This window comes from Pogoniulus pusillus, chromosome 1 (assembly GCF_015220805.1).
Source record: "Pogoniulus pusillus isolate bPogPus1 chromosome 1, bPogPus1.pri, whole genome shotgun sequence".
NCBI classification, from domain to species: Eukaryota; Metazoa; Chordata; class Aves; order Piciformes; family Lybiidae; genus Pogoniulus; species Pogoniulus pusillus.
In genome coordinates this window covers 40,629,853-40,656,315 of record NC_087264.1, presented here as the reverse complement: position 1 = coordinate 40,656,315, position 26,463 = coordinate 40,629,853, and the positions used below count along the sequence as shown (strand labels likewise).

Below are 26,463 nucleotides of genomic sequence, written 5' to 3'. Positions count from 1 at the left end.
GGGCAGTCTGTTCCTGAGGGAGTGCACACTGAGGAAGGGACATACAGTGTGTGAACTGTAGCCTGTGTGAAGGGACTCACGTTGGAGGAGTTCATGGAGGACTGTCTCCTGTGGGAGGCACCCCATGCTGGAACAGCTTAAGTGTGAAGAGTCCTACCTCTGAGGAGGAAGGAGTGGCAGAGATGACATGTGATGAGCTGACCACTTTGGGGGAGGAGGTAATCAGGAGTGAAGCTGAGCCCAGGAAGAAGTGATCTGTTCTGCCTGGGATAGTAATAGGTGAGTGATCCCTCCCTGTCCTTCACTCGGGAGCCTTTTTCATTTCTTTCCTCTCTGTCCAACTAAAGTGGGAGAGTGACAGAGCAGCTCTGGTGGGCACATGGAGTTCAGAAAAGGTCAAGCCACCACCTCTATAATCAATATTCTTTATAATATATACCCTTTATAATCTGAGGATGAGATAAAAGTTCCTTGTGGAATCTACCTGATGGAAGAAAACTGTCACAAAGTGTGGAAAAGGACAGTTCTGTGTTCCTTACTGAAGCCAGATTTCTCAGCTCTTTTCAAGAACTCTTGGTTCAATGGTAATGAAGGAATGAGAACCATGAAATAATTCAAAGTAGTTATTGTTTACCTCAGTATAAGCAAAATATGCTTTTGCTGTGCTTCTGGCCTCTGTTACCCTGCTGGTTCCTAATACTATTTTAGATGTTATAAAATAGTCCTACAACTACCTGAAAGTCATGGGATAACTCCTACATCACCACTGTTTTTTTCAAGTTCTTTCTTCATGCAATACTTTTGCATCAAAGCCTGTAGCAGTAACTGCCCTAGCTTGTTCCTCATGCTGAAATCAGAACTACTTTCCAGCTTGCTCAGAAGATCCTACTGTTAAGCACAAACCGCTCATTCACCAGCTTCTTTTTGTCATCTTGTGCTTGCTGTTTCAAATCAATCATCTCTTGCTTCAGTTTCTCAATCTGTGAAACGAAAAACAGTAACTGTGAGAGGAGACAAAAAGCATCCTTGTGTTGTTCTCTTCAAAAAGCTTCAGAAAGAGGGGAAAGGTCCTCCACTGGCAATATTCTGGTCAATTAATCCATGTTTAAAACCATTTGACTTAAGCATAGGAAATTACACAAGCTTAGGCTACAAACCCCCACATATATTAGATACACATAGATCTATGGTTCCACTGAAGAATTACAACTGTGTGGGCAGACAGTTTTCTTTTTTCCTGTTTGGGACTGCTGTGCAGTGCTAGAGAAACAGTTTAAAAAATAATGAGAAAAAAAAGAAGACATGCAGAAAGAAAAACAGGCAGCTGGAAAAAGGTCAGAGTAGGATCTTCTGTACTGGCTAAGCTGAAAGAAAACTGGGATGTGAGCAAGAAAACGTTTTCTACAATATGGCCACACCAGAGTCCTGGGGATCAGAGCTTTGTATATACTTATTAACTAGATAGAATGGTAACATAATTTAATTTTAGTTTCCTTTTTTTCCCCCTAACTGAAGGCTTTGCTTAGTACTTGAACTCAGAAAAGCAGGAACAGGACTAAAGTGAACTAATATGCAATAGAGGATACGGGAGCTACAGGATAGGTAGGGAGTCTTCTGTTCCGAGTAGAGTTTGGCTCTATAGATTTCAAAACCTCCAACTAGCTAAAACCAGCAGACTCCCCTTCAGCTTTCTCATTTTCTCAAGCTGAACAACCGCTTCTGCTTCTTCTTGTACATCAGGTGCTGAAGTCCCCGACCATTCCGGTGCCCCTTCCCTGAATTCACTCCGGGATATTGCTCCCTCCCTTGTACAGACGGGGGAACAAAACCGGACGTCATGTCCCTACGGGAGGCAGCGGGTCCCAGGCAGGGGGGGCACCAGGAGCGACCCCCTTGCAGCGCAGCCCGCTCAGAGCCTTCCTGCCGCACGGGCGCGCTGCTGCCTCTCCGCCACCGGGCCCGCCGGGCCCGCCGCAGCCGCGGGACGGACACGGTCCGCAGGGAATAACGTCGGCCCGCCCACCTCCGTCTTTGGCGGCAGGACGTGCCCTCAGGTGTTTACGGACGGCCACACACCAAGGAACTCGTATCTGGAGGCCGGGGGAAGTGAGTGGGGCCTACCCGGCTGCGCGCATACCTCCTCGGCCTTCTGCTCTTGCTTCGTGAGGAAGGCCGTCGCGACCGCCGCCTTACTCTCCCCGCCATGCTGCCGCCACAGCAGCTCCCCGTCGCTCCTGGCCGCCCGGCGGGTGGTAGCACGGTACTCGGCCAGAGACCCCTCGGTCGTCGCCAGCCCAGCTTCCCACTGCGCCACGCCAGCCACGTCCCGCTTCTCCTCGGACACCCGGGCCGTCTGCTCCATCGGCGGTAGCCGGCGGCAGTAGGAGTCGCTGCGATACAGCGACCGACGCCTGCCTGCCATGAGCCCTACCGCTGCGTCTCCATGGCAGCTCGCCTCGCCCGTTACGGCGGAGGTCTCGCCCCACGGCTGCAAGTACGGCGGCCCCGTCGCTTCCCTCGGGCCTCTGCCGCGACCGAAGAGAGGAGCGCGGCACCCCGTTCCCGTGGCAACCGGATGGCGCCTTCCCCTGACGCGCAACCTCCGCGACGGGGGTGTCACGTGGGGCGCTGACGTGACACGTCGGACCGGCGAGATGCGGCTCCGCCAGCGCCCCGAGCCACCGGTGAGCGCTCGGGGCGGGGGGAGGTGTGTGACGGCGTCGTGCTGCCATGGAAACCGCGGCCCCGCCATCCTGCCCGCGGCCCCAGGGTGAGGAGCATGGGCGCTGCCCTGTCCCGCCGGGGTTCTGCCGGTGCGGTACAGGAGCGGGCGTTGACTCGTTCGCAGGCTGGGCGAACCGCCCCACCGCCCTGTGCTTGTTTCTCTCGCCCCAGAGTGGTGAGCTCCGCTGCGGTGTGACGCTTGGGAGGCGTCTGGGAGCAGCGTGAGAGCAGAGAAAACCCGACAGGGTTGCGGCGTTTTTCCGTTACTCTCGGCGGCAATAGCGCCTGGGGCGGGTAAAAGGACGCCCTGCCGCACTCAGTTCGAGTAGTGCCGTGGGTGGGTAATGAGGCAAACACGAGTGTTTCTGCGCGTACTTCTGCCTGGTGTTACCGGTGTCGGCTTCGGGAGAGGAGACATGCGATCCCGTAGGCCGTGCTTAACTGCTGCCGGCGGCAGGGTCGCGGGGGAGCCGCGAAGGGAAAGTGCAGGCGGGACGTTTCTGAGGTGTGTGCGGTGGGAGAGGTCCGGTTCCGGCCGTTTGAGAGGGAGGAAGGAGGAATGCTTTGGCGCTGAGCTGCGTTACAAGTTCGAAGCCTTCAGCCCTATCAGCGGCTAGATTTGGAGGTGTTAACGGTGCTCGCCTCCGAGTTGTTCTGGGCGAAGCTCCGGCTAATGCTTTCAAGACGCGCAACTCGCAGCGTCCTGCTGAAATTTGCACTCAAGTTCTCCCAAGGCTTGGAGTGGAGCCCAAGCCCTCTGCACCCAAATCTGCCAGCACCCGAAAGAGGTTGCTGTCCGTTCTCTAGCACCACTTGCTTCTATAAAAGACACTTCTCGCAGCCCCACCGGTGTGAAGGGAGGTAGAGTCGCCGGCGTGCTGCAGAGGGTCACGCAGCAACCCCTGGGAGAAGTGCCCCACTCAAAGAGGAAAACTGAAAACTCACTTGAGCAGAAATGAGAATAAATAAATAACACGCATCTGCGACCCTGCTGCGGGGAAAAAAAGATAGAAACTGATGCTAACGTCTGTATGTGCGTTGGTTCTACGTTTTTTTTTTTTCCCCCTGGCATTTCAATTTCTAGATCCAGAATTTTAGCCCAAACGTGTGTGTAGAGAGAATACTGTGCCATTTTCTTTACAGAAATGCTGGGAAATTCTGCCTGCGAGTTCAGCTGAGCTTTCTATTCTGATTTTTACACTTGTGTACTTCTAAGAAGCTTGTATTTTTGCCAAGAAAATCCAAGAAAGCTCCTTTTTTTTTTTCCCCCTAGGAAAAAAGATCCAGAAAGAACATAATTCCTTTGTTTCTTAAAGTGTTTGTCTAGTCGTCAATGTTAAGTGTAAAAGCTGCTGGGTCTTGTTACCATAATAAGAGTTCCTCATCTGGAAAATAGATTTTGATCCTGATTTAGTGCAGGAAATTAGCTTTCCACTCTGAATTATTTTTTGTGTGCTTTAGCAACAACAATAGGAATTGAATAACTTGGTCTATTTTTTTTTTGTCTAAAATATTTGCCTAAATGTTGATATCTTGTAAATATTTTAAATTATGTTCTAATATTTTTCTTTGTGCCCACATAGTAATGTTTTAGGAAATGAAAGGGAATTTTGTGTGTGTGTGTGTTTCCTCCACCTCAGAGGAGACAGATTGCTTTCTGCAGGGAATTGTTCCTTTTGCTGTGCTTTGGGTTTCAAAACTTCTATCAGAAATATTCAAGAATGTGGGTGACACCTTCTTGTCTTGAAAGTTACCAGAGTTTCTCTCCTGAACCTCTTAATTAGGGTTGTGTTTTGCTGTCTTAAGCTTTCTTATTGTTACTGTTATTCTGGCATTGCTTTTACTTTTGCTGTTTAAGGGGATCTTGATTTTTTTGGTTCCCTGGTTTGGTTTTTTTTTTCCTTCCTATTCATGCTTGCAGTCTTGGCAGTCTCTGTGCAGCACGTCGTTATTTTTGGCATGTACAATCCGTGTAACTCTTTATATTGAATGTGCTTCAGCTTTTTGGTTTAGTATCTATACAGATGATACTTACAGGTGTTAAGATATGAGCATTCTACCTGGTGTTACTGAACTCAGGCTGGTGCTGTCCTGGTCATCTCTAACGGTTGTGTAAATGTTTTACTAACTTGTTGAACTCAGTTAACTTCCAGCATATTGAAATTGGTCCCCTGTAGTTACCTAAGCATGTTTCACTGCTGGTGTTGAGCAATGATAAACTCAAATTTGAATCAAGCAACTTGACTGATGTTTTGTGTGCCTCTATGACGTGGTAGTTTGCCAGGTCCGTAGTCCACTCCCACTAGCTGAAAGCAAAGGTGAAGAGAAGTGCAGGCTCAGTGTCTCTTGTGGCAGCTCTGTGGCGTGGTTTTCATTAGGAATCTCTGGAGAATAGCTGCTGCTCCTGTGCTGTTTCAGGTGCGTGCCTAACGTTTTCACAATTAATGCTGCTCATCTATGAAGGCAGTAACTGGAGCTGACAGTGACCTCTGCCTTTTACCTGCTCAGCTGCTTGCTTACATTAGTGAACTTGTGCTCGTATTACTGTTACTCTATTCCTTTCTCTTGGTTGTTCATTTTATCCATCCTATTGTATTCTGATATAGGAGTTGTTCTAGAGAAACTTTTCTGGAAATATTTTCCTTCTTGGTAACTCGAGGTGAGGAGAAAGTTCTTCACTGAGAGAGTCATTGGGCACTGGAATGGGCTGCCTGGGGAGGTGGTGGAGTCGTCGTCCCTGGGGCATTTCAAGGCAAGGTTGGATGTGGCACTTGGTGCCATGGTCTAGCCTTGGGCACTGTGGTAAAGGGTTGGACTTGATGATCTGTGAGGTCTCTTCCAACCTTGGTGATACTGTGATACTGTGATAACTAATCTCTTGTCTGTCTTCACCCCCAAATTTTTCTTCCATTTTTTCTTCTCGACTTCTTTTTCCAGATACCTTTTCCATTGCTATCTCTGTTATGTTCTGCCAGTTTCCCCCTCTTGACTCTGATTTCTTATTCTGCTGGTCTGTTTTTATATTATGTGTGGACACCTTTGATAGTGTGCTCGATTGAATGGTCTTCATCCAAGAGGCAAAATGTGCTTTTTTTAATTCTTAGTGAGGGTGGAGAAAAAATTCCAATGTTGTTTGTGTGTGTGTTTTGTTTTGTTTTTTAAGGTGGAAAACAAGAAAAGTCAGAGGAGAAAGAGGGAAGGAAAGTGTGAAGGAAAGTTGTGCTGGGAAAAGTATAGGCTGGATGTTAGGAGGAAGTGCTTCACAGAGAGAGTGATTTCCCATTGGAATGGGCTGCCCAGGGAGGTGGTGGAGGCACCGTCCCTGGAGGTGTTCAAGAAAAGCCTGGATGAGGCACTTGGTGCCATGGTCTAGTTGACTGGATAGGGCTGGGGGATAGGTTGGACTAGATGATCTTGGAGGTCTCTTCCAACCTGGTTGGTTGATTCTATGTCTGAGAAGGGATAGAACACTTAGTGAGGGAGTGTTTAATGAGAAGCTATGGCTCATCCGCTAGTAGATCTGGCCAGAAAAGTATGTGTTAATGGTGCCAATTGCTTAGATATTTTTGGATCATCAGAGATTCTGAGGCTTGTATAAGTGTCACATGTACTATTTGTAATAGGACTCTGGAGTTTGTTAAGGCAGGTGCTTGAGTTGTATTTGTGATGGTTCCATAAGCAAAATCCTTGCGTTGCATGAGAGTAAGGACACCTCTTGTGACCAGCTGGAAGGTAATACTCACTAATGCAGCTTGTATTGTGTTAAAACACCACAGCTCCTTGGATTTTCAGTAGACCTCTTTGCTGTGGTGAAGCAAAGGTGGGTAATGCCAGCTGCATTTTAGTACAAATCCATAGCTCTGAAGCTGCCAAAAGGCTCAGCACTTTTCGTGGCATCTGTTCAGGATGGGGCTTTCAAGTTGTTACTGGTTAGAAAGGAGTTTTTACTGATTTCCACATAAAAATGTAAATGTTTTAGAAACAGCCTCAGCTGATCTGTCACAAATAGTAGGCAGGGCTATAGCCTGTTTGTGGAATGGAAAAGTCATTTCTTCCTCTTCTCAAAGTGTACCTCTAAGGCAGAGTGGATCAAGAGGTTGTGTAGCTCTCTGCATTTATGAGGAACAGGAGAATAAATGTGAAGGTTACAGAAGACCTGCAAAGTTACCTTTATGCAGTGGACTGCCCATTTTTTTTTTTCTGTCCAGAGACAGCTAAGTGCCTGAGTGATTTAGACCCTTGAGGAACGACCTAGCATGACATTGTTTGCTGAGAATGGGTAAAAATTAATCTCACTTTGCTGTAACTGGGGACAAAGGTAAAGGGCGGAAACAATAAAAGCCATACAAGGGCTAAATCTGGGATAAAAGGTAGTGGAGGATAAGTGAGATCTTTGGGTGTGGAAGAAGGATGTGTGGAAATAGAGGCTATGTCAGGTTCACATAGAAAGGAAAGGAGAGAAGTTAGGATTAGGAATGAATTAATGTATAGCAGAGATGGCAAAGATTTCAAGAGAATTAATATGGGAGGGCTGAGCAGATTGCTAAAAGACAATGAAATGTAAGGGCTGGAGTTGTGTGAGGGTCTCAGGCTGAGCAGGTGGCTGAAGTAGAACGCTCAGTGCTGTGAACAGTTGGATCCCTTACCAAGTGTTTGGAGAATGATAAGCTGAGCACTCGTTGTGTGTGTCAGTGGAGACAACACTGCATACAGTGGGGCATCTGGCCACATCCTCCTTTCTCCTGTTAAAAGGCAAATTACAAAGCTGTATGTTCTTCTTTCTACCCAGGCAGGTAATTAACTTCTCATTTCCATGTCTTTCCTTTATTAGCATTTCTTAGGAGGAATAGATGCAAACAGATACTTGTTAAGAGAGAGGAGGTGTAGTTGGTGCACCTTGGTATCCAGTACTGTGTCACACGGCTTTGGAGCCTTGGCTTATTAGCAACTTGAGTATTCAGGGCAACGGGTCTAGGTGTGAGAGTGTGGTGGGATTTTGCTGGGTTCTTTGTAATTCTGGAAATGAAAACTCTCTCAGGATCAAATGATTTAAAAACAAAATGAAGAAAGGAGAAGTGTGGAAAATACTGAGAGGCAGAGCTCAGGAACACCTTACAGTTCAGTCCCTCTTATGCAGCTCATCTCCTGGGGATGAAGATGCTGCTGGAAGGATGTGCCTTCACGCTCTGTGTGCTAATCTCTCTCAGCAGCTGTTCTTAGCTCAAGATGAAATTCTCTTTGTTTGTGATTCTGAATGACAGTTGTGTTCTGCCACAGCATCTCAAGCATGTAAATGTTAGGGTAAAGTGGTTCTGCCCTGAGCTTCCCTTTTGCTGATGCTTTTTTTTCAGAAAGCATTTTGGCTTTTGAGAGGTTTTGGGGACCTGCAAGCCAAATCAGAGGAAACACTGTCTGAATAATAAAGTCAACATTAGAAATGCTGGGAAGCAAACTACCTTAACTCTCTGCATTTAAGAAATGGAGGAAACTTCACTCTGGAAGAGCAAATCACTTAGAATTGTAGCACTAAGTGCAGTAAATCTCATCGTTTGGATGAGGTATTGAAAAGAATTTAAAAGTCAAGAATCTGTCTGCACAGGCTGTGTTGTAGTTTGTTGTTGGTTTTTTTTCTACAGACTTTTTAAGGAGAGGATTCTTGGTAATTTCCATCCCTGCTTTTCTCTACAGGACCTACTACAGCTCTGTAATTGCTGATCCATGTTTGGCTGCCTCAAGAAGTTCTGGCAAGATGGCATCTTCTAGACTTCCCATCCTTCTAGCATTGGCATTTTCCTCTTTGTCCTTAGTTCTTTCCCATTCAGTCAGGGACATGTGGTTTCAGGATTTCCTTCCACCTAACACGTGCCCTATATATGCCAAAGACAACACTTTTTATGGCATAATGTTTGATGCAGGAAGCACTGGGACCCGGATTCACATTTACACCTTTGTGCAGAAGAACCCAGGTAAGACCCTGTGCTGGTGTGGACACTTGGAGTGTGTTGACTTGCCAGAAGAGTTGTTTGTTTTCCCAACATGGCATTTGGGAAAAACCTGAAGATTTCTCCAGTTTGTCCTTCAAGTCTGACTACTCATCTGACAGATGAGTAGTGTCTCCATTTGTGGTGGTGTTTTGCTGCAAGAATGTCCTTTAAAAAAAAATTTTGGTAGGTCTTTTGGAACTGAGAGGTTTAATTCTGGATATAGTGGAGAATTCTGAATTTCCAGGAAGTTTTTTATCTATGCAGGTGTTTAAATGGATGTCTCATTGATTTGGAAAGAGGCTTATGCTTCTTTTGGTGAAGTTACATGTTACCATCAAGCGATACTGGAATTCTGTGTATGTTTATAAGTCACATTTTGTTGCAAGTTAAAATTGGTAAATTAAAGAGTGATAAGCAGCAAAGGTCAGAGCCAGTTCCAGGAGACTTTCCTTGTGCAAACTCACCACGCTCCAGTGTATCTGCTTCTGACACAGTGCAGAGGTGCCTGAGTTGGCTGAGCACAAGACAGGATTCAAGAGGGCGGATTATCTTGGGTACACTGAGTCAGCAGATTTGCAAAGGTTGGAATCTGGTTGTCAGGGTCACGCACAGTACCCATCTGCCTAGACATGATTTGAACCTTTGTTTGCAAGGCGTAGTACAACATCCAGCTCTGATGAGCTCAGCCTGACTTGTAATTTGCCATGCTCAGAGACAGGTTCTGGACCCATGCTGCTCTGGGAACAACAATTGTTTGGCTATGCAGCCAAGTGCTTGAGCCCAGTCAGCTCTCTTCTGTGTTTGTGAATTGGAAGAATCATCTAAGGATAATAATGAGTTGACTCTCTGTGTCTTAATATGGCTTAGTATTTCACAATTAGCTTGAGGACAGAAAGGCAAAATAATTTTACTAAGATTAAGCAAGAGTCATACCACATTGCTACAACTCACTGTTGTTCATAAAAGCAAAATGGACATATTTCTAGTTATAACAGCCTGTGGTTAAAATGAATTGTTTGTGAACTTGGGGGACACAAGGGTAGCATTGTGTTAGATACGTTCCTGAAGTGAAGGAGCAGTTCTTGGTTTAGGAGTGGAATGGTGTTGTTTGCAAGGGGAAAACAAAGATAGTCACTTTACAGGAGATGCAGGCAAAAGTGGTTGACTGTTTCATGCAATGTTTTGTTTGTGCAGAAAGCCTTCCAGAACTAGAAGGGGAAATCTTTGAGTCTGTGAAGCCAGGCCTTTCTGCATATGCTGATCAACCTGAAAAGGTAAGGCTCTCCTTTTGGCCTCTGTGAGTAAGTCTTACTTCTGCTGACATCAGTTGAACTCTACCAAGCTGTAATGCAGAAGTTCTTCTGTTGGCTCTCTAAATCTATTGCTCTATTCTCATGAGTTAATTTCTACTCAGTGAAAAGGGAGCTGATGTGTTATGTATTTCATCAGTGAAACAGTGGCTTGCTTAATTGCTTAAATGCTTTATATAACTAGACTACTGTGTCCAGTTCTGGGCCCCTCAATTCAAGAGAGATGTTGAGGTGCTGGAATGTGTCCAGAGAAGGGCAACAAAGCTGGTGAGGGGCCTGGAACACAAACCCTATGAGGAGAGGCTGAGGGAGCTGGGGTTGTTTAGCCTGGAGAAGAGGAGGCTCAGGGGTGACCTCATTGCTGTCTACAGCTACCTGAAGGGACATTGTAGCCAGGTGGGGGGGTGGCCTCTTCTCCCAGGCAAGCAGCAACAGAACAAGAGGACACAGTCTCAAGTTGTGCTGGGGAAAGTCTAGGCTGGATGTTAGGAGGAAGTTCTTCCCAGAGAGAGTGATTGGCATTGGAATGGGCTGCCCAGGGAGGTGGTGGAGTCACTGTCCCTGGAGGTGTTCAAGAAAAGCCTGGATGAGGCACTTGGTGCCATGGTCTAGTTGACTGGCTAGGGCTGGGGGACAGGTTGGACTGGATGATCTTGGAGCTCTCTTCCAACCTGCTTATCCTATGATTCTATAGGTCTTTGAGAAATTTCAGAGACAAGGTGATTTTTGGCTCTAGCAGAACCCATATTCAATGTTTACTTCCCCTATAGCTACCCCAGATTTGAGTAAATATATACTCCTGTCTCATTTACTAGTAGTTTGCTCCATTTTCCCTTGTTGTTGAAATTTATGGTGCTGGTCATATTCAAAATGGTTTTGGCTTGTTTAGTTTGGGCGGAGTAAGGGATTAAGACTCTGATGGTTTTCTTTTTTAGTCATGGTACACTGACAATCAAAGAGAGTGCATTTCTCTGACTCCTAGAAGTGTTTAATTTTTTTCTGGTTTGTATAATCAGACCTATGAAAGTTAATATTTGTTAGTAAGTTAGGGAGAAACAGAAGAATAAAGACAGACTTAGCAGGTTAAGCAAGTCATTGAGTGTATTTTCTGCTTCTATTATCAGACTTCCAGTAATTTTTTTTGATTAACTTATTTTCTCTTTGGAATTATGGCTTAGAAGCCAGTGCTCAGTGATATGCAGGACTTGCTTCAGGCATGCTCAGTTCAAATATTTGATTACAGTTTTAGCTGAATAATGATTTAGGTACAGGTAGTTACTCTTCTGCTACAGGACTTTTGTTCTTTTGTTTTATATACCCTTTTTTTTTTCAAAATAGAGCCAGACAGCTCCATCTTACACTATCACATGTGTTGACTAACATATACACTTATGGTTTTAATAAAATATTGGAGTGAGGTGCCTTTGCTTTCGGACTGAGCACACAGTACACTTGTTCCATGCCATGCTATTGAATTAGGAGAAATTATTAACAGAGCAGAGTGTGCTAAAATAATCCAGTTGTTGTCATACACAGGGCTGGTCCTGAAGGAAGCTGTCATTTCTCAGATCCTCTGCACTGGCAGTCAGACCTTTCACAGGCTGAAGGAGGTGTCAGAGGAATAATCAATTAGCTACTCTACTTTGTGTGCTTTAGCAGTCTTGGAGTCAGGGCCTTAGCATGAGGGGAGTTTCAGGTTGCTCAGTTGCACTCAGTGCTGCAGACATTTCTTTATGGAAGAACAAACAGCTTTAGATTCTTTGAACTTTGAAATCTTCCGTTATTTCACTAGGGGACTGGGTTTTTTTGTTGGGTAGGAGAGGGGAAGAATTCAGCCCAAAAGACATTTCTAGAAATGTTACAGAAGAATGTTTTTTGCTAATGCCAAATTGTAGTTGTGAAAGCACTGTAAATGATTGAGAGCCTAGCAGTGGTACCTGTAGCTCATGTGGAAATAATTTTCAAGATAGCATTTTAATTACTTACACTGTTTGCTATGGACACACTGGAATTCTACAGACGTTCCCCCTGACCTTTGTAACTCCAGGTAGTAACTGCATCATTTAGCTTCACTGCAAGATGTTTAGGTTTGAAGGTGATCAGTCGCTTCACCTCCCTTCATCCTTGTCAAAAAATACCTTCCACAAGTAGTGATGCTGCGCTCGGCTGAGATAGATCACAGGTTCTAGGGAGATGTCTGGGATAGTTTCTGTACCTATCTTGGGAGTGAGTAAGGTATCTCCATCAAAGATTGATTTCACTAGTGTTGAGAGGAAACTGGGAAGTCTATTTTCTGTTGTCCTGTAGGAGGAAATGTTGTCCTAGGGAGATGTCTGGAATAGTTTCTCTACCTATCTTGGGAGTGAGTAAGGTATCTCCATCAAAGATTGATTTCACTCGTGTTGAGAGGAAACTGGGAAGTCTATTTTCTGTTGTCCTGTAGGAGGAAATGGCAAGAAAAAAAAAATCCACTGTTTTTTTTATCTTTTAGGGTGCTGAATCTGTGAAAAGATTGCTGGACATGGCCATAGATGCTGTGCCAACTCGCCTCTGGAAGAAGACCCCTGTAGTATTAAAAGCCACAGCTGGACTGCGTTTGCTGTCAGAGGAGAAAGCTCAGGCTCTGCTTTTGGAGGTAATACTAAGATCTTTTTGATACTTCAAGATCTTTAGTATTTACGAGTTCAGCCAGTGGTTTACACTGTTTCATCTTTCATGATTCGCTTACCATTTTATTTGCCATAAGAGAGTTTCAGCTGTGAGAATCGACTTGTGGTCCCTTCACAGCACAAAACTCCCAGACTACACAGATTTTTTCATATGGCCCTGAAATCCTCTATCTTGATGCAGATAGAAGGCATGGGGAGAGAGACCTATGATGCTACTTTATTTCTTTTCTGGTCCTTGAAAGAGAAAGAATGCTGCCTACTCTACACACTCGTCTTATTTCATACTCCAGCATGGAAGAAAACTTTCTCTGTCACACTCAGAGAAGAACAAGACTTGTAGGACTAAGGAACCTAGTCATTGTTTCTTCTTTTCAGGTGAAAGAAGTCTTTGAGGAATCACCATTTCTTGTTCCAGAAGACAGTGTTAGCATCATGGATGGGTCTCACGAAGGTACATTTTGTAAGGAGGAAAAAGTGAAAGCGAAGAGAGATGCTAGAGAGATCTTCTGAGTGTGGGATGGAAAGAGAAATTGTTCCTAAACTGAGAGGAATAAAGAGAAAGTTTGAAACAATACGGTCCTGCTTTTCCTAGGTCATCTGTTAGGCTACAAGTGCAGATACACAAAGAGATTTATGAGTAAGCTAAGTGAAGATTCATCTGAAACCTTCTGAGGTTCCAGAACAAGACCTCATCTCAGAAATAAGTATGCAGTCAAATGCAAGCTAACTAACTGAAGCCTGCTCTTGGGAACTAGTGGAAAAAAAGGTGGTGTACATGACAATATATAGGAAGCTTCTGTAAAATGCCTCAGACATTCTGTGATATCAGCATTAAAAATAACTTATTGTGATTAGCTCATCAACTTTTGGATTAGAATTGAAAGTGTGGTAAGTATTAGAAGAGAATGAAGGATAATTGGCAAGTGAAAAAAATTGGTAATGAAATAAATAATAAAATCAAAATATTCTAATGGCAAAAGCTGAGCTAGCAAGGAAAGTAACATAAACTACGAGATTATATGAAGTATGTCATAGGTTTGGAGTGAGTGATGATTTTGCAGTGCAGTGCAGACTGCTCCAATGCTTTGGGTACGTTTGCACTTGCACTCCAAGTATTAACTTGGAGAATATGCAGATAACAATCCTTCTGTGCATCCTCTGGGATGCTACATTCATCTTATATCCTGGCATGTGTCAGTTGGAATTAATCTCTGAAGTTTAGGGCAGTTAGTAATGATTTTCAGGTAAATAAAGAACATGCAAAGGGGTGGTAATAGTGGGGGAGAGGCTATGGGAGTGTTCAGTGGTGACTTTTTTTTTCCTTTACAGGAATCCTAGCCTGGATCACTGTGAACTTTTTGACAGGTAGTTAATTCTATCTATCTCCTCTCTAAATATGAACTTGATTCTCTTCTGTGGAATCAGACAAACTCACTCTTCCTTAGTTGCCATGTCCTGCTTTTTCTCTTCATTGCAGCACCAGTGCTAAAGCAGTGAGTTGTCTTGCACAGGCTGTGTTCTAGAGGGTGAGCCACACCTCTAGTAGGAAGGAGGCCTCTTCACCCAGAAGGCCTAGGAGGCACTGGCAAGCTGGTGTCTCTTAACATACACAAGGGGAGTGATGCTACTAATCTGATTTAAGGTGGGAAGCAAGGTTTTAGAGTAATCTTTATGCCACAGTGAACCATGAAGCTACAGCAATGTAGCAGGGAAGGCACCGGTGCTTTAGCCCTCTGAGAAGTTCCGAGGCTGCAATCCACTGAAGAGGAAGGAAAATCAGTAGTCTGGTAGATACATGAGCAAGCAGACAAACTGCACTGGCTGAAGAGAAATGATAACAGCTGGTTCTGCTCTTGAGGTCTTTCCTCTTGACCAGCTGTCTGGTGATGTCAGAATTCATGTACTCTCTGACAGTCTAATGCAGAAGAGACTTTTGCCTCTTCCTGGCAGCTTTTGCTGTATGTCTGCTTTTGTCTCTTTGGAGATGAAATTGGAATCAAGGAAGGAAGTCCTGTGAATCTTTTCATAATGCCTTCTGTTTGCCTATGTTTTCTCTGTGATATTTTTTTGTCTTTGAAGGCCAGCTCAGAACACCTTGTGTTGCTGTGATGATGTGATAAGTTAGTGGCTTTCAAACATGCATGCAGTATTTTGCACTCAGCTGTTCTGAGTATGGTATTGTTTGCAGGGCAGCTGTCTGGCCAGAATCAGCATACTGTTGGGACTCTGGACCTGGGAGGAGCCTCCACCCAAATCACATTCCTGCCACGATTTGAGGTGAGGAGTGGTTAAAAGCACGTGGGTTGGGACTGCAGGGCCAGTATAAAGACCTTTGAGCGCTGCTGTGCAATCCGATACAATTTCTTCTGCACTGGCACAAGCAGAGTATCTGTGGTGTACAGAATATCTGTGTTTCTGTTCCCTTTGACATCAGCAGTTGGCTGATAGGCATGTGTGAACAATGGAGCCTGGATAACAAGGAATAGGAGAGGAGGCAATCAAAGGGTGAAACCAAAGGGAGACAGCTTTAGTTTTATAGACCCAGGCTGGGAAAGCTCCATTAATGCAGACAATTATTCTGTATTTAATAACTGAAGAATATTTCCAGGGAGTACTCTTGCATACTACAAGAAACACAGGATCTGCTCTGAGTTTTGTGTGTTGTTTTGTTTGTACGTTTGGGGTTTCTTGTTTGTTTGTTGTGTGGGGGTTTTGTTTGGTTGGTTTTTCTTTACAATTTCAGCCTGATAGCAGATCCTCATTCAATTTTGGAGGTTGTTGTCTCATGGGGCAAATGTCTTTTATAATAGCTAGCCAGTCTCTCTATGGTTTTTTTCTTAGCCTTTTTTTTTTCCTGATTTGCTTTGAAAACTCCCCTCTCTGCCCCTTAGCCTCTGCCTGCTAGATTTGTCACATCTGTAGTTTGCATGGGAAAATAACACAGGCATTAGAGGAGCACTATAGTATTTTGTGCTTTGATATCACAAAGTTGGTTTTGTTCCCCTTTCTGAACGACTGCTTTGTTGATCATTCTTTGTTTGTTTACAGGAATGATGTTTGGAGAGCACAAAACTGGTGGTTTTCATATCAGGGTATTTCAGTTGTGCAGTGGCAAGTCATGTTGAAACATGATGTGCAACCTTATCTGGTTCAGCAACGCCTAAAGTACTCTGGGGCTTGTCCTCTGTTTTGTGTTGATAACACCTGCTGAAGTAGGCACTGGACCAACAGGAAAGGGTGTTGCATGTCAGAGTTTTGGAGAATAAATAGAGCTGTGAAGCAGGCTGAACTGCAGCTCAGGGTTCAAACATCTCCTTGGAGCCTTGCAAGAAAAGGTCATGAGGTTTTGCTACTGACTAGGACCAATGGTGGGAATTTGTCAGGCAGTGTGGAGTCTGAAAGGAGCCTACAGGAAGGCTGAAGAATGGCTGGTTAGAAGGGTTTGCAGTGATAGGACATGGGGCAATGGTTTGAAACTTGAGCAGGGTAGATTTAGGTTGGACTTAAGGAAGGAGTTCTTTACAATGAGAGTGGTAAAATGACAGAACAGGTTGCCTAGGGATGTGGTTGAGGCTCTGTCCCTAGAGACATTCAAGATCAGACTTGATGTGGCCCTGGGCAGACTGATCTAGTTGGAGGTATCCCTGCTAACTGCAGGTGGGTTGGACAAGATATGACTTCCAATCCAGTGAAGTCTCTAAGTCAAGGGTCATGTTGCCTGCTTGCAGGTTGTGTCTGCTTCTTGTCTGTATTGTTAAGTTCATGTAAAAAGCACACACTTAGGTCGTGTTTCTGAAGAGTTTTTTCCATGTGACAGAAGTGTCAGGGATTTCTCCCTTTGATTTGCAGAGGACTTTTTTTCCCTTCCAGCAATTTGAGGCAGTCACATGTTTGCTCTTGTATTAATTTGTGACAAAAATGATGTGATAGTAAGAGATTTATTAATGAAATAAAGATTACAACCAAATAGGGCATACATTGGTGTTTTAAGCTGCCAGTATGCTTTTCATAGTATTATCACCAAAGGTATAAGAAACCCAAACCCAGACATCATTATGAACAGCAAATGAGCCCTGAACTGGTTCAGGTTTACAAGAATATGAAACTTGGTCTGGCGAGAAGTTAGGACTGTCAGTGGGGTGAACACAGAAGGAAGACTTTGAAAGGAGTAAAACAAAGTGTTGAGACAAGAGGTTAATTTAGAGGAGGACATTTAAAACAGGAGGTGAAGCCACCTATAAGACTTGGAGTGAATGGGCACAGTGTTTGAGTATCAGCAAGACACGGTGAAAATGTAGCCTGTACTTTACTTGGAGTTCTTAATTCCTCTGAGTTCCTGAACCAAAATGTCTGGTCTGATTTGCAAAACTTTGTGGAGCTTCTACTGGAGCTGATTTTGATCAGAACTCTGTGTATTTAAGAGCAGCACATAAGTACTCTGGAAAACTCAAGTACCTTAAGGAATTGGAAAGTACTTTCATCCCAGTCTGTTGTGTTTCCTTATTATACATTGAGGTAACACAAAGATGCATATGGATAACCTCAGTGTAAAAACATACAGATACCACAGCAGCTAGAAAACTGTTCTTTGTTTTCAAAGCAGATCAAATGAGTGTGCAGGAAAGCCTATGGGTGTGTATCTGTGATACTAGATCAAAGTTGGTTATTCTTTATTGCGTGATAGAAATAAAAAGATTTCTTCTTTTACTTTTAGGAAACATTGAAGGAAACACCCAGAGATTTTCTTACCTCATTTGAGATGTTTAATAGCACCTACAAGCTCTATACACACAGGTAAGGAGCCTTTACACCCACTGGGGAGAATCAATCTTTCTGCAGCCCCTGAGCTAAGCACAAATGGCTGTGTCACATCTATTATCAGCTCTTGGGACCATGACTTGGTTTTCTTTTCTACCTGAAACATTAGTTAAGTGGAGCATGACATTCGTTGGCTGGAAACTTCACAGGATCATGGTTAATGTCACTGTAAGAACACATTAGTTGGTATGTCAAGTGAAGAGGAAGGTCATGTTGAGTCACTGTATTTATGGAGAAGAATTCTTATTGATGGATTCAAGGCAAATACTCTGTACCAAGCAGAAAGGTGGATATTCTGCCAGTAGTCAGAACTGAACCTGGTCAGAGATTTGCAAAGAGGACCTTCCTAAGACTTCTCTTCATAATTTGAAATGGCACATCTCATCAGCAGCTGAACAAAAAGTAAAACCTATACTGATGTAACCTAGAGAAAGATGACTACAGGCAGCAAAATCCAGACTGTGGAACACAACTGAACCAACTGAAGGGGGCACATGGCATGGAATAATATAATTGTGTTTGCTGGATTAAGCTGATGAGTTTCTGAGATGTCCACAGTGAAACCCAGAATTTACCCACATGACTTACAGCCCAGTGAAAACCTGACCATGTATAACAGGGAGATACTTTTAGCCTGTTACTAGTGGAGTGAAGATTATCATCTCAGTCAGTTACAGGATGTGCTTACTTGACCACAAAGCTAGTTTCATAGTCCTCCTCTCCAACTGCTTACATGTACTATATTTGCCCCTACAGTCCATTAGACCACTTGAAATAATTGAGATCTGAAAAGAATCTTAAGAAAATGAGAGATCTGGAGGTTAGTTTAACTCTGATGATTCTATAAACCTCTATATTGACATGACTGAAGGGGTAAGTAACCAAACACAGAGGTGGGAAAGAAAGGCCAAAAGTTTTTTGATGTAGCTGTGTTGCTGAAGCCAGTAACATGTAAATATACTCTCATAAATGTTCACATCCAAGCTTGTAACGAGTGCAGTGGTAAACTGTGGAGTCACAGGTGAATTTCACACAAGGACACAGATCCCATTTAGTGAGAGGTTCTGCAGCTGTCCTATTAGCTCTGCCCTAAAAGCACATAGTCTTACGTGTGTGATGGGAATGGGCATCCTATTCCCCATGCACTCCAGCTGTCCTATTAGCTCTGCTCTAAAAGCACATAGTCTTACGTGTGTGATGGGAATGGGCATTCTATTCCCCATGCACTCCTCTCATACCTTTTGTTTTTAAGATTGTGCATTTTTGCTTTTCATGAGCATCTTGTACAAATATCACATCAGCTCTTTCCACTTCCTGCAGTTTTATCCATTTCACAGCTCTGTAATTCTTGAGTTTGTGTCGCTCTTTTGGTACTTGGCACTATTTTGGCAAAGGGAGCTCTGTTTTATAGAGGAAGGAAATTTAGTTTAAGTATTTCAGGATTTAGGAAGAAGCTACGAGTGAAGCACACAGGATGTGCAAAATTCAAACTGTAATGTCTTTCCTCCTTTACAGCTACTTGGGGTTTGGGCTAAAAGCTGCCAGACTAGCAACACTCGGAGCTTTGAATGTGGAAGGTATGTTCATGTGACAAAGCATCCAAGATACTTGAAGAAATGGTTAGTCTTAGCCTTGTGTCAGCCACTCATTTCCTGTACCTCATGCTTTTTCTGGTTTTGCTGTTACAGATCAGTCTGAAAACAGAGTATTGCTTGTTAAGGAGCTGTCTTGTGAGACAGCTGCTTTCTTCTAGTTCCAGGTTCAGCCAGCAGTGAGGCCCAAGTGCTGATTCCTGGCATGCACACGTGGGAAGATTCAAACACATAGATATTGCTAGGTGCAATGCACAGCTTTACAAGTATCCACAGAAACACAAAGAGCACAAATAGATCATTTTCCTAAGGATTGCTGCTGAGGCTAAGCCCACTTGGTAGGTCTCCTGGAAGCTGTCTGGCCTGCTGTGCTCCCCAGGACCTCCTGTTGCATTCACTGACTAACCCAGCTTGAAGTCCAGGACCATACTGCACATGCCACTGCTCACTAACCTGCAAGTGTACTCTCATTCCTGAGTCTTCCCAGTGTCTCACCCAGGCTTAAAATCCTTCCAGTCTTCCTTCCCAGACTTTGGGCCTTTTGTCTAGTCTCTGGTCAGGACATGGAGTCTTTCCATCTTCTGGATTCTTAGTTCCCATCTAGGTGTGGTTGTTGGGTTTTTTTTGGTTGTTTTTTATCCACTCCCTTTTCCCACACTCATGCTTCTCAGATCCCTTGATTTCCCCCAGTCCCTGCCTTCTCCTGAACATCTTGTAGTAATTTTTGCACAGTTCCACAATTCCTCTGTAACAAAATTGCTTTCTCTATGAGAGCTATACTGGCCACAGTAATCATCTTTTTCTTCTCACCAGATACAGTATTTCTGACTGAACCTTTCAAGGGACATTGATTAGTGTTTCAGGAGTTTGTGTCTTCATTGCTCAGTTGCTTTATTTGTCTTGCTTATCAGCTCTTTATCAGGGACTCTGTATCTGTGTGTTTGATTTATTACCTTTCTTACCTCTCATCTTATATGGTTAGCAGCCATTATCCAGATATCTTTGTACCACTTACCTCTCATTAACAAATGACAAACCCAGCTGCTCTGCAGCTTATGGGACAAAATGGGCACCTTTCAGATGTTTTCCAGGCTGAGAGTTGTCTATGATCCACCATCAGTTTGTGCAGCATCCATTGATTCAGATTTGCCTACATTTGCTTCAAGACCTTAATGAAGATCTTTCAGCCTTTTATTTCATGGTTCTGCGTATTGACTGTTAACTGTGTTGAATTTATCCTTTCTGACTCTCCTCTCTGGTTTCCTTCCAGCTGTGGATGGACAAATGTTCCGCAGTTCTTGTTTGCCAAAGCAGCTGGAGGCAGAGTGGCACTTTGGGGGAGTGAAGTACCGCTATGGTGGCAACAAAGAAGGTAAACTGAGAAGGCTTTTTGCTTCTTGTTAAGATAAGTCTTATCTCTATAATCTGAGTTTTCCTTGCCAAGATCCTCCATGACTCACATTGGCTTATGAGGGATACCAGTCATAGATGTGGATTTTTAACAAAGCAAAGTCTGAAGTGGTTAAGAATAGTTGGCTTGTGTTATCCATGCTCTGTCTCTGATCTCTTACTACAAATGGAAACTATGTAGTAAAGGATAAGAGTTACTGGTGCAGATAGCTCCAAGCCCCAGAAAAAGCTCCCCTAAGTGCAAACCCTCATCTGTGTTAAGATGCATTAAGTGGCAGGCCAAAGTGACTAGTTGCATTTGTGGAACTGTTTTCTAAGATACTTTCCGTAGTGCTGCAAACAGAAGGTGATGCTGCTACCATCAGTAACTAGAACAAGACCCTTTTGGTGACTGATGCTGCTTTGCTTTACAATGGGGAACATGAGAGCTGAGTTGCAGGTTTAGTGTGTGGAGTGGGTTGATAAAATTAGTATGGGGAGGCAAATGAAAATGAGATTCTGCTGACCACAGAACATAGCAAGGGAGGTTTTGCCTGATGTGGAGGAAGATTTTTGTGTACTTAGGCTAGTTTGCACAGTGCATCTTCCACATACTGCAGTCATCTGCTCTGACCAGTTCCACTTGATGATGGTGATTTAGTCTCCATGCAATTGCCATGCTGGATTACAGAAGAAATATCTTTCTTCTTATGCTTTAATCTCTGCTTCTTCCCTTTTTTCATCCTACAGCTGCTGATTCTTCCATGTCCTAGATATGCCCCTTTGGCTCACCCCATCTGTGTTTTTCCTGGCAGGAGAAACAGGATTCAAGCCTTGCTACTCAGAAGTACTCAAGGTTGTGAAAGGGAAACTGCACCAACCAGATGAGATTCGTGGAAGTTCCTTCTATGCCTTCTCCTACTACTATGATCGAGCAGCTGATACCAACCTCATTGGTAAATTGGTTTGGCATAATCTGCCATATGTCAAGGTGTCAGCCAGAGAGTAGACAGAGGAATGTTGGAGGCTGAAGCCATGGGAAGCAGGCAGACAGGGAAGGGGGGGAGGGGAATGGTGTTGAGAGGAAATACATAATATGTCTCCAGGGAACCAATATGTAGCTGACAGTGTGGTTTGATGTTCTGAGGCTTATGTTCAGAGCTCCAGTTATACTTGCAGCTCTGTCTTCTGTTACCAACATCTCACTCCTAGCCCAGCATCTCTGAGTTGCACTCTAGGGGTGTCACAGATACAGAACTCGACTGCTTTCAGGTCCAAAATGTTGTTTTCTCACCTATTCCTTTTCAGATTATGAAGAAGGGGGTGTTTTGGAAGTGAGAGATTTTGAAAGAAAAGCCAAAGAAGGTAATTGTCATGAAACTTGGGAAACTGGTGAGGACAAGAAATGACAAAAATCTGAATGTATGGGCAGTATAAAATGTGAGTTTGACTTAAAAAAGGGGGATTAATTAAACTTTATTCCACTTACACCTTCTGTGTCATGTTACTCACATTTTATTAGCCAACTCCTGCAACTGTTGCAGAAGAGCTGGATTATGTTGCTGTAATAAAAGATGTACTTATGATGGAGTTAAGAGAAACTGGAAGTACCATATGGTTTGTTCTCCAACATCAGAGAACAGTTGTGTAGTATATGTAGCTGTTAATAGAAGTGGGTGGCTTGTGGTCAGTTCAAATGCAAGATATGGGTTAAAGCTCCTTTATTTTGCTAAGATGCCTTTTCTTCCTTCTCTAGTCTGTGATAACATGGAGAGGTATAACTCAGCCAGTCCTTTCCTCTGCATGGATCTCGCTTACATCACTGCTTTACTAAAGGAAGGTTTTGGATTTAGGGACAACACAGTCTTACAGGTGAGAAAAACAGTTAAATCCCAATTTCAGTATAAATATACATGCATTAGTATTTTCTTTTTCTGGCTAATTATTACTGAGTCCTCCCAGGGTTTTTACATGTAGTTACTGTTATCTGTGCAACATGAATCTAGAGACCTGTTAGAAACAACTTCTTTGTCTTCCATTCTAGCTAACAAAGAAAGTGAACAACATAGAGACCAGCTGGACTTTGGGTGCTACTTTTCACCTACTGCAGTCTCTAGGGATAACCTATTGAGCTGTGACATTCCTGTGGACTTCAGCACCTCTGAAAGGCTGAGAAAGCAAATCGAAATCTTCAGGTACGCTGTTCGTCTGGAGTTGGTCGCAGGGCGGAACATGGGCCAAAGCTGTAGAACAGACCTTCACCCCAGATCATGCATAATGAGAGCTGCTGCAGCATAATTTATGATTGTGATTGCCATAAATGATCCAGAAGCTGCCTTCAGAAAGTCAGAAGGCCTAAAATCCAACAGAGAAGTAGTAAGGAGCTCAAAGCCAGCTTTCACCAGCACATTTCTATAGGATCTAGTGGGAGGTGTCCTTGGGCAAAGGCTTGGAACTAGATAATCCTTGAAGTCCCTTCCAACCTAAACCATTCTGTTTCTATGATCCCATTGCTAGAAGCTCAGAGTCCCTGGCATGTGGTAGCAGCCTACAGACACCTAACTTCCCTTCCCCTTGTGTTGTGTTGGTTTTTTTTCCAAACATACATAACTTAAGTTTGCTTGTGAGATGTTAAATACAGAAACTAAAGGTAACATCAGCAGTCATTGAGAGCAGAGTGAGCAACTTTTGATGCTCCAGCATCAGTGTTCCAAGTACCTGGCTCTTAGCTTAGCTAATACATTGCAAGTCAATTCCAGTCTTTCAAGGGGCCTACTGTAAGGACACTTTGGGCATGGTTTTGGGAAATGTGTTGACCAAAACAGAGGCTGTAATTTAGCAAGCATTTCTTCAGGCAGCAGTCATTTCCTAAGCAGGAGATGCCTGTTAGTTTCTTTTTGCTGCCTGTTACAAGTCTGTGCAGATATAAAGTCTATCTGGCTGCCTGACCTGACTAGTGGATTCATTTAGCATGTAGTTATAGCACATAGCTGTGCTGGCACAACTAGGCAGCAAGGACAGCTATTTGAACTCCACTGCCAGGAGAAATGCTTGTTGCATTACACCCGTAAGGACATTAAGGGTGCAGTCAGATGAAACAGCTGATTCAATGGCTCACTTTGCTGTGGGAGGCAGTTGTGTTTCTCTGCCCTCAGCAAAGCCACCCCCGTACCCTTCTTTCCTCTGATGCTGGTGCTCCTTAAGTTCTTTTGTGAACTAATTCACAACACCAAACTTGAATTAAATCAGCTCACCCAAGACTCAAGTGTTAGTGCTAGCACAAGACAGACAGGCATTGCACAGCCTGGGAGACCTGGGCCAGTGAGCTGTTAAGATCACCACAGACTGTTTTGTTGGAGCAAGCTCTAAGATGTGGTTTCCCATCTGGGCTTATTGCTTCCTGCCCTCTTCCTTAGGGGCCCCCTCTGAATGCAGAGCTGTCATGAAAAAAATTCTTTTCAGTCATTTAACAGATGAAAATGGAGAGACAGCAGAATTGGCATCAGAGAGGGAGATGAGAAGAAGTAGCTTTGCTTTATTGTCCCATTTACCTATCTCATTCATTTTAAAGTGTTTTGAACTTCATTTATCTTTAATATAGTAGAGTTGGACTCAAAAATAGTGTATGTGGCCCTACATTGCTCTGGAATGACTTTTAACATATACAGCAGGCATTTACAAACAGTGCATCTAATGAAAGGGATGCAGCCCAAGACTTCTGTCAGATAGCAAGATGCTATTTGAGCAACAATTTAAAGTGGCTCTTGCCATCTCTTCCACACCAGATAGAAGCAGTTAAAGATCAATATTTGAAATAGTGTCTTATCCAACAGGCTTTAAAGCTGGGCTGTAGGATCCTGGGTTTGTTTAATTGGCTGCAGGGAACATCAAGATTGCTTGAATATCTTTAGGCTCCAAGTGCAAACCTTGCCTTGTCCTACATAGGAACAGCTGCAGAGACAGCTTCTTTCACCCCTTGAAATAGTTGGCAGCTAGCTCTACTTACCACAAAATGTGTAAGGTAAAGATGAAGTTACTCATCATAAGAACAGAGAGGTATTACTTGTGTGACTAAGCAAAGCTTTTATCCACTGACCTCTTGCGATTAACACTTCACTGTCAGGCATTTGCAGTAACCTATTTCGTATCACCCATCTTTCCTACTTTTGTAAAACCAAAGACTGCCCTCACACTACCTTCTCCACAAATTGCATTTGAAAGTAATCAGCAGTTCCCAGGAAAGAGAGGTGGACAGCAGCACGCTCAAGCCCTCACTGATCTTGCCAAGCAGTTTGGAGACTTAGAAGTTTGCCCTGCTGTGTATGTTAGTCCACTTCCTCTGGTCAGCAGCACAAGTTTGACTGTGACTGAATAAGGTACCCCCCTTCTCCTGTCTCAGCTTTTATGGCACTAGGGTGCAAGGTGTGCCTTTGACTGGGTAAGTTCAGTCAGCAACAGGAGTCTCAGGGCTGGGGATGTAGCTACCCAGACTTGCCCCATCACTCACACCTTGCTCTAAAGTCAAGCTCTTTTGTTGACATCTGAAATGAATCCTGTGTTCCTCCTTGTCAGAATCTGTTTAGAGATCCATGTTGGGAAATTTCTCCAAACTTCTGTTCCTTCCTCACTAAGAGCTTCTCTTTGAATGCAGAAGGAAGTTGTGGCCTTTTCTCAACCACAACAAACGTTTGGTATTCCTTTCCTCACGTTTGGCAAAACTTGGTACATGGTCTGCACAAGGTGACTGCCCATGCATTCATTTTGTCTTCAGTGAACAAATGTGTTTACAGTTGCGTTCTCAGAGGACACAAAGTGGGATGCAGCCAGGCTGTTACTCCTCAGAACTAGCCAGTTGAATAATCCAAAGCTCATCCAGTGCTGTGACAAACTCTTAATAGATCTTGGGGCTAAAAGCCATAAGCACTGAGGCTGCCATTGGAAAGGAAGCTGGAGAGTTTTTTATAGGCAACAAGCACCATCAGTGTACCTGCCCGATGAAGAGATGCTGGACCTGAGGAGCACTTAGCAGTTTGGGAGGAGGTCTAGAACACAGCAGGTAGCACACAGAGGAAGTTTCTTTTGCCTTAAGACTCTGGTACTATAAATGCTAGGTGGGGGTATCTGCTTCCCAGTACCAAAGTTGCATGAAATCTGAATGCTCAGGGTATTATCTGGATTGCCAGTGGAACATTTCATTAACTGAAGCAAAACTGCTGCTCTCTATCAGAGGCCTAATTTTGCAGTCACAAGGAAAGAAACAAAAACCCTGCTCAAAGCTATTTTGTGCAAGAAATTGCAGAACTGAGCCCCTGCTGTTTACATCTGAATTACTCAAGGTGGGTGGGGGCATCTAGAGAAGCCAGTTAAGTCCTCACCCTAGTGCAATGAGATTATTTATTAGCTTAACTAAAGACTAAGCAGCCTTTTTAGAGAAGAGTTCTACTTGCAGCCCTGGCTTTGAGCTCCTTCATAATGTCATTTAGCTGGTCACTAACAGGAACTGTGTACTACAAGTGACTGAAGAAGCACAAGTAATGGTGTTCAGTTCAGAACTTAGGTTTCCTTTTTTTTCTGATGTCAATTCCTGATCCTTGTCAAGCATATGTGTAAATCTGTCCCATGGGCAGTACTCTCTTGATTTTCTGACTGTCACATGTCTAATGCAGGAGGCTGGGGTTTGGAACCTAAGACAGAGTATCCTGAATGTCTATTTTAGTAATTAAAGCATTTTTAACAATATTTAAGACATTGTGGTGTAGTTTTCTTTCCTAAATCTTATCATTGTCTTGCATTTCTTTCTCATGATGACCTCAGACATGCCAGTTATACAACACTACTGTTCTAATTAAAGCACCAAGAACAAGGAAAGGGGTGAAAGGGAGGCAGACTGCAGCTGCCACAAGTTGCCTTCTAAGTCCAGTGAAAAGAACCCAGGAGTGACATTACAGACCTGGAAATCACACCAGAGAAAACAAAA

At 43.8% G+C, this 26,463-nt stretch overlaps 1 protein-coding gene across 4 annotated transcripts; it reads left to right on the top strand.

Annotated features, from left to right (window-relative positions):
* The first annotated feature begins 1,526 nt into the window (after positions 1-1,526).
* On the top strand, positions 1,527-26,225 carry ENTPD5 (ectonucleoside triphosphate diphosphohydrolase 5 (inactive)). 4 transcript variants are annotated; one of them, XM_064149359.1, is made up of 14 exons: positions 1,527-2,770; positions 8,413-8,690; positions 9,903-9,982; positions 12,510-12,653; positions 13,063-13,138; positions 14,017-14,052; positions 14,876-14,964; positions 17,402-17,481; positions 19,021-19,082; positions 20,368-20,469; positions 21,302-21,442; positions 21,795-21,851; positions 22,243-22,358; positions 22,531-26,225. In XM_064149359.1, exons 1-14 carry the CDS (start codon positions 2,421-2,423, stop codon positions 22,615-22,617), a joined length of 1,698 nt encoding a protein of 565 aa, XP_064005429.1. In that variant the 5' UTR covers positions 1,527-2,420; the 3' UTR covers positions 22,618-26,225. The 4 variants fall into 4 exon arrangements, with proteins under 4 accessions (XP_064005429.1, XP_064005434.1, XP_064005439.1 ...); XM_064149364.1 differs by having other exon boundaries at positions 2,610-2,684; XM_064149369.1 differs by lacking the exon at positions 1,527-2,770 and adding an exon at positions 5,058-5,142.
* The last annotated feature ends 238 nt before the right edge of the window (positions 26,226-26,463 follow it).

Bases quoted from the DNA above. Each gene is read 5' to 3' on its own strand.
- ENTPD5 (XM_064149359.1), top strand. From the start codon at position 2,421: ATGAGCCCTACCGCTGCGTCTCCATGGCAGCTCGCCTCGCCCGTTACG. The intron at 2,771-8,412 runs GTGAGGAGCATG...TTTTCTCTACAG, and splicing joins ATCCTGCCCGCGGCCCCAGG to GACCTACTACAGCTCTGTAA. The intron at 20,470-21,301 runs GTAAACTGAGAA...TTTTCCTGGCAG, and splicing joins CTATGGTGGCAACAAAGAAG to GAGAAACAGGATTCAAGCCT.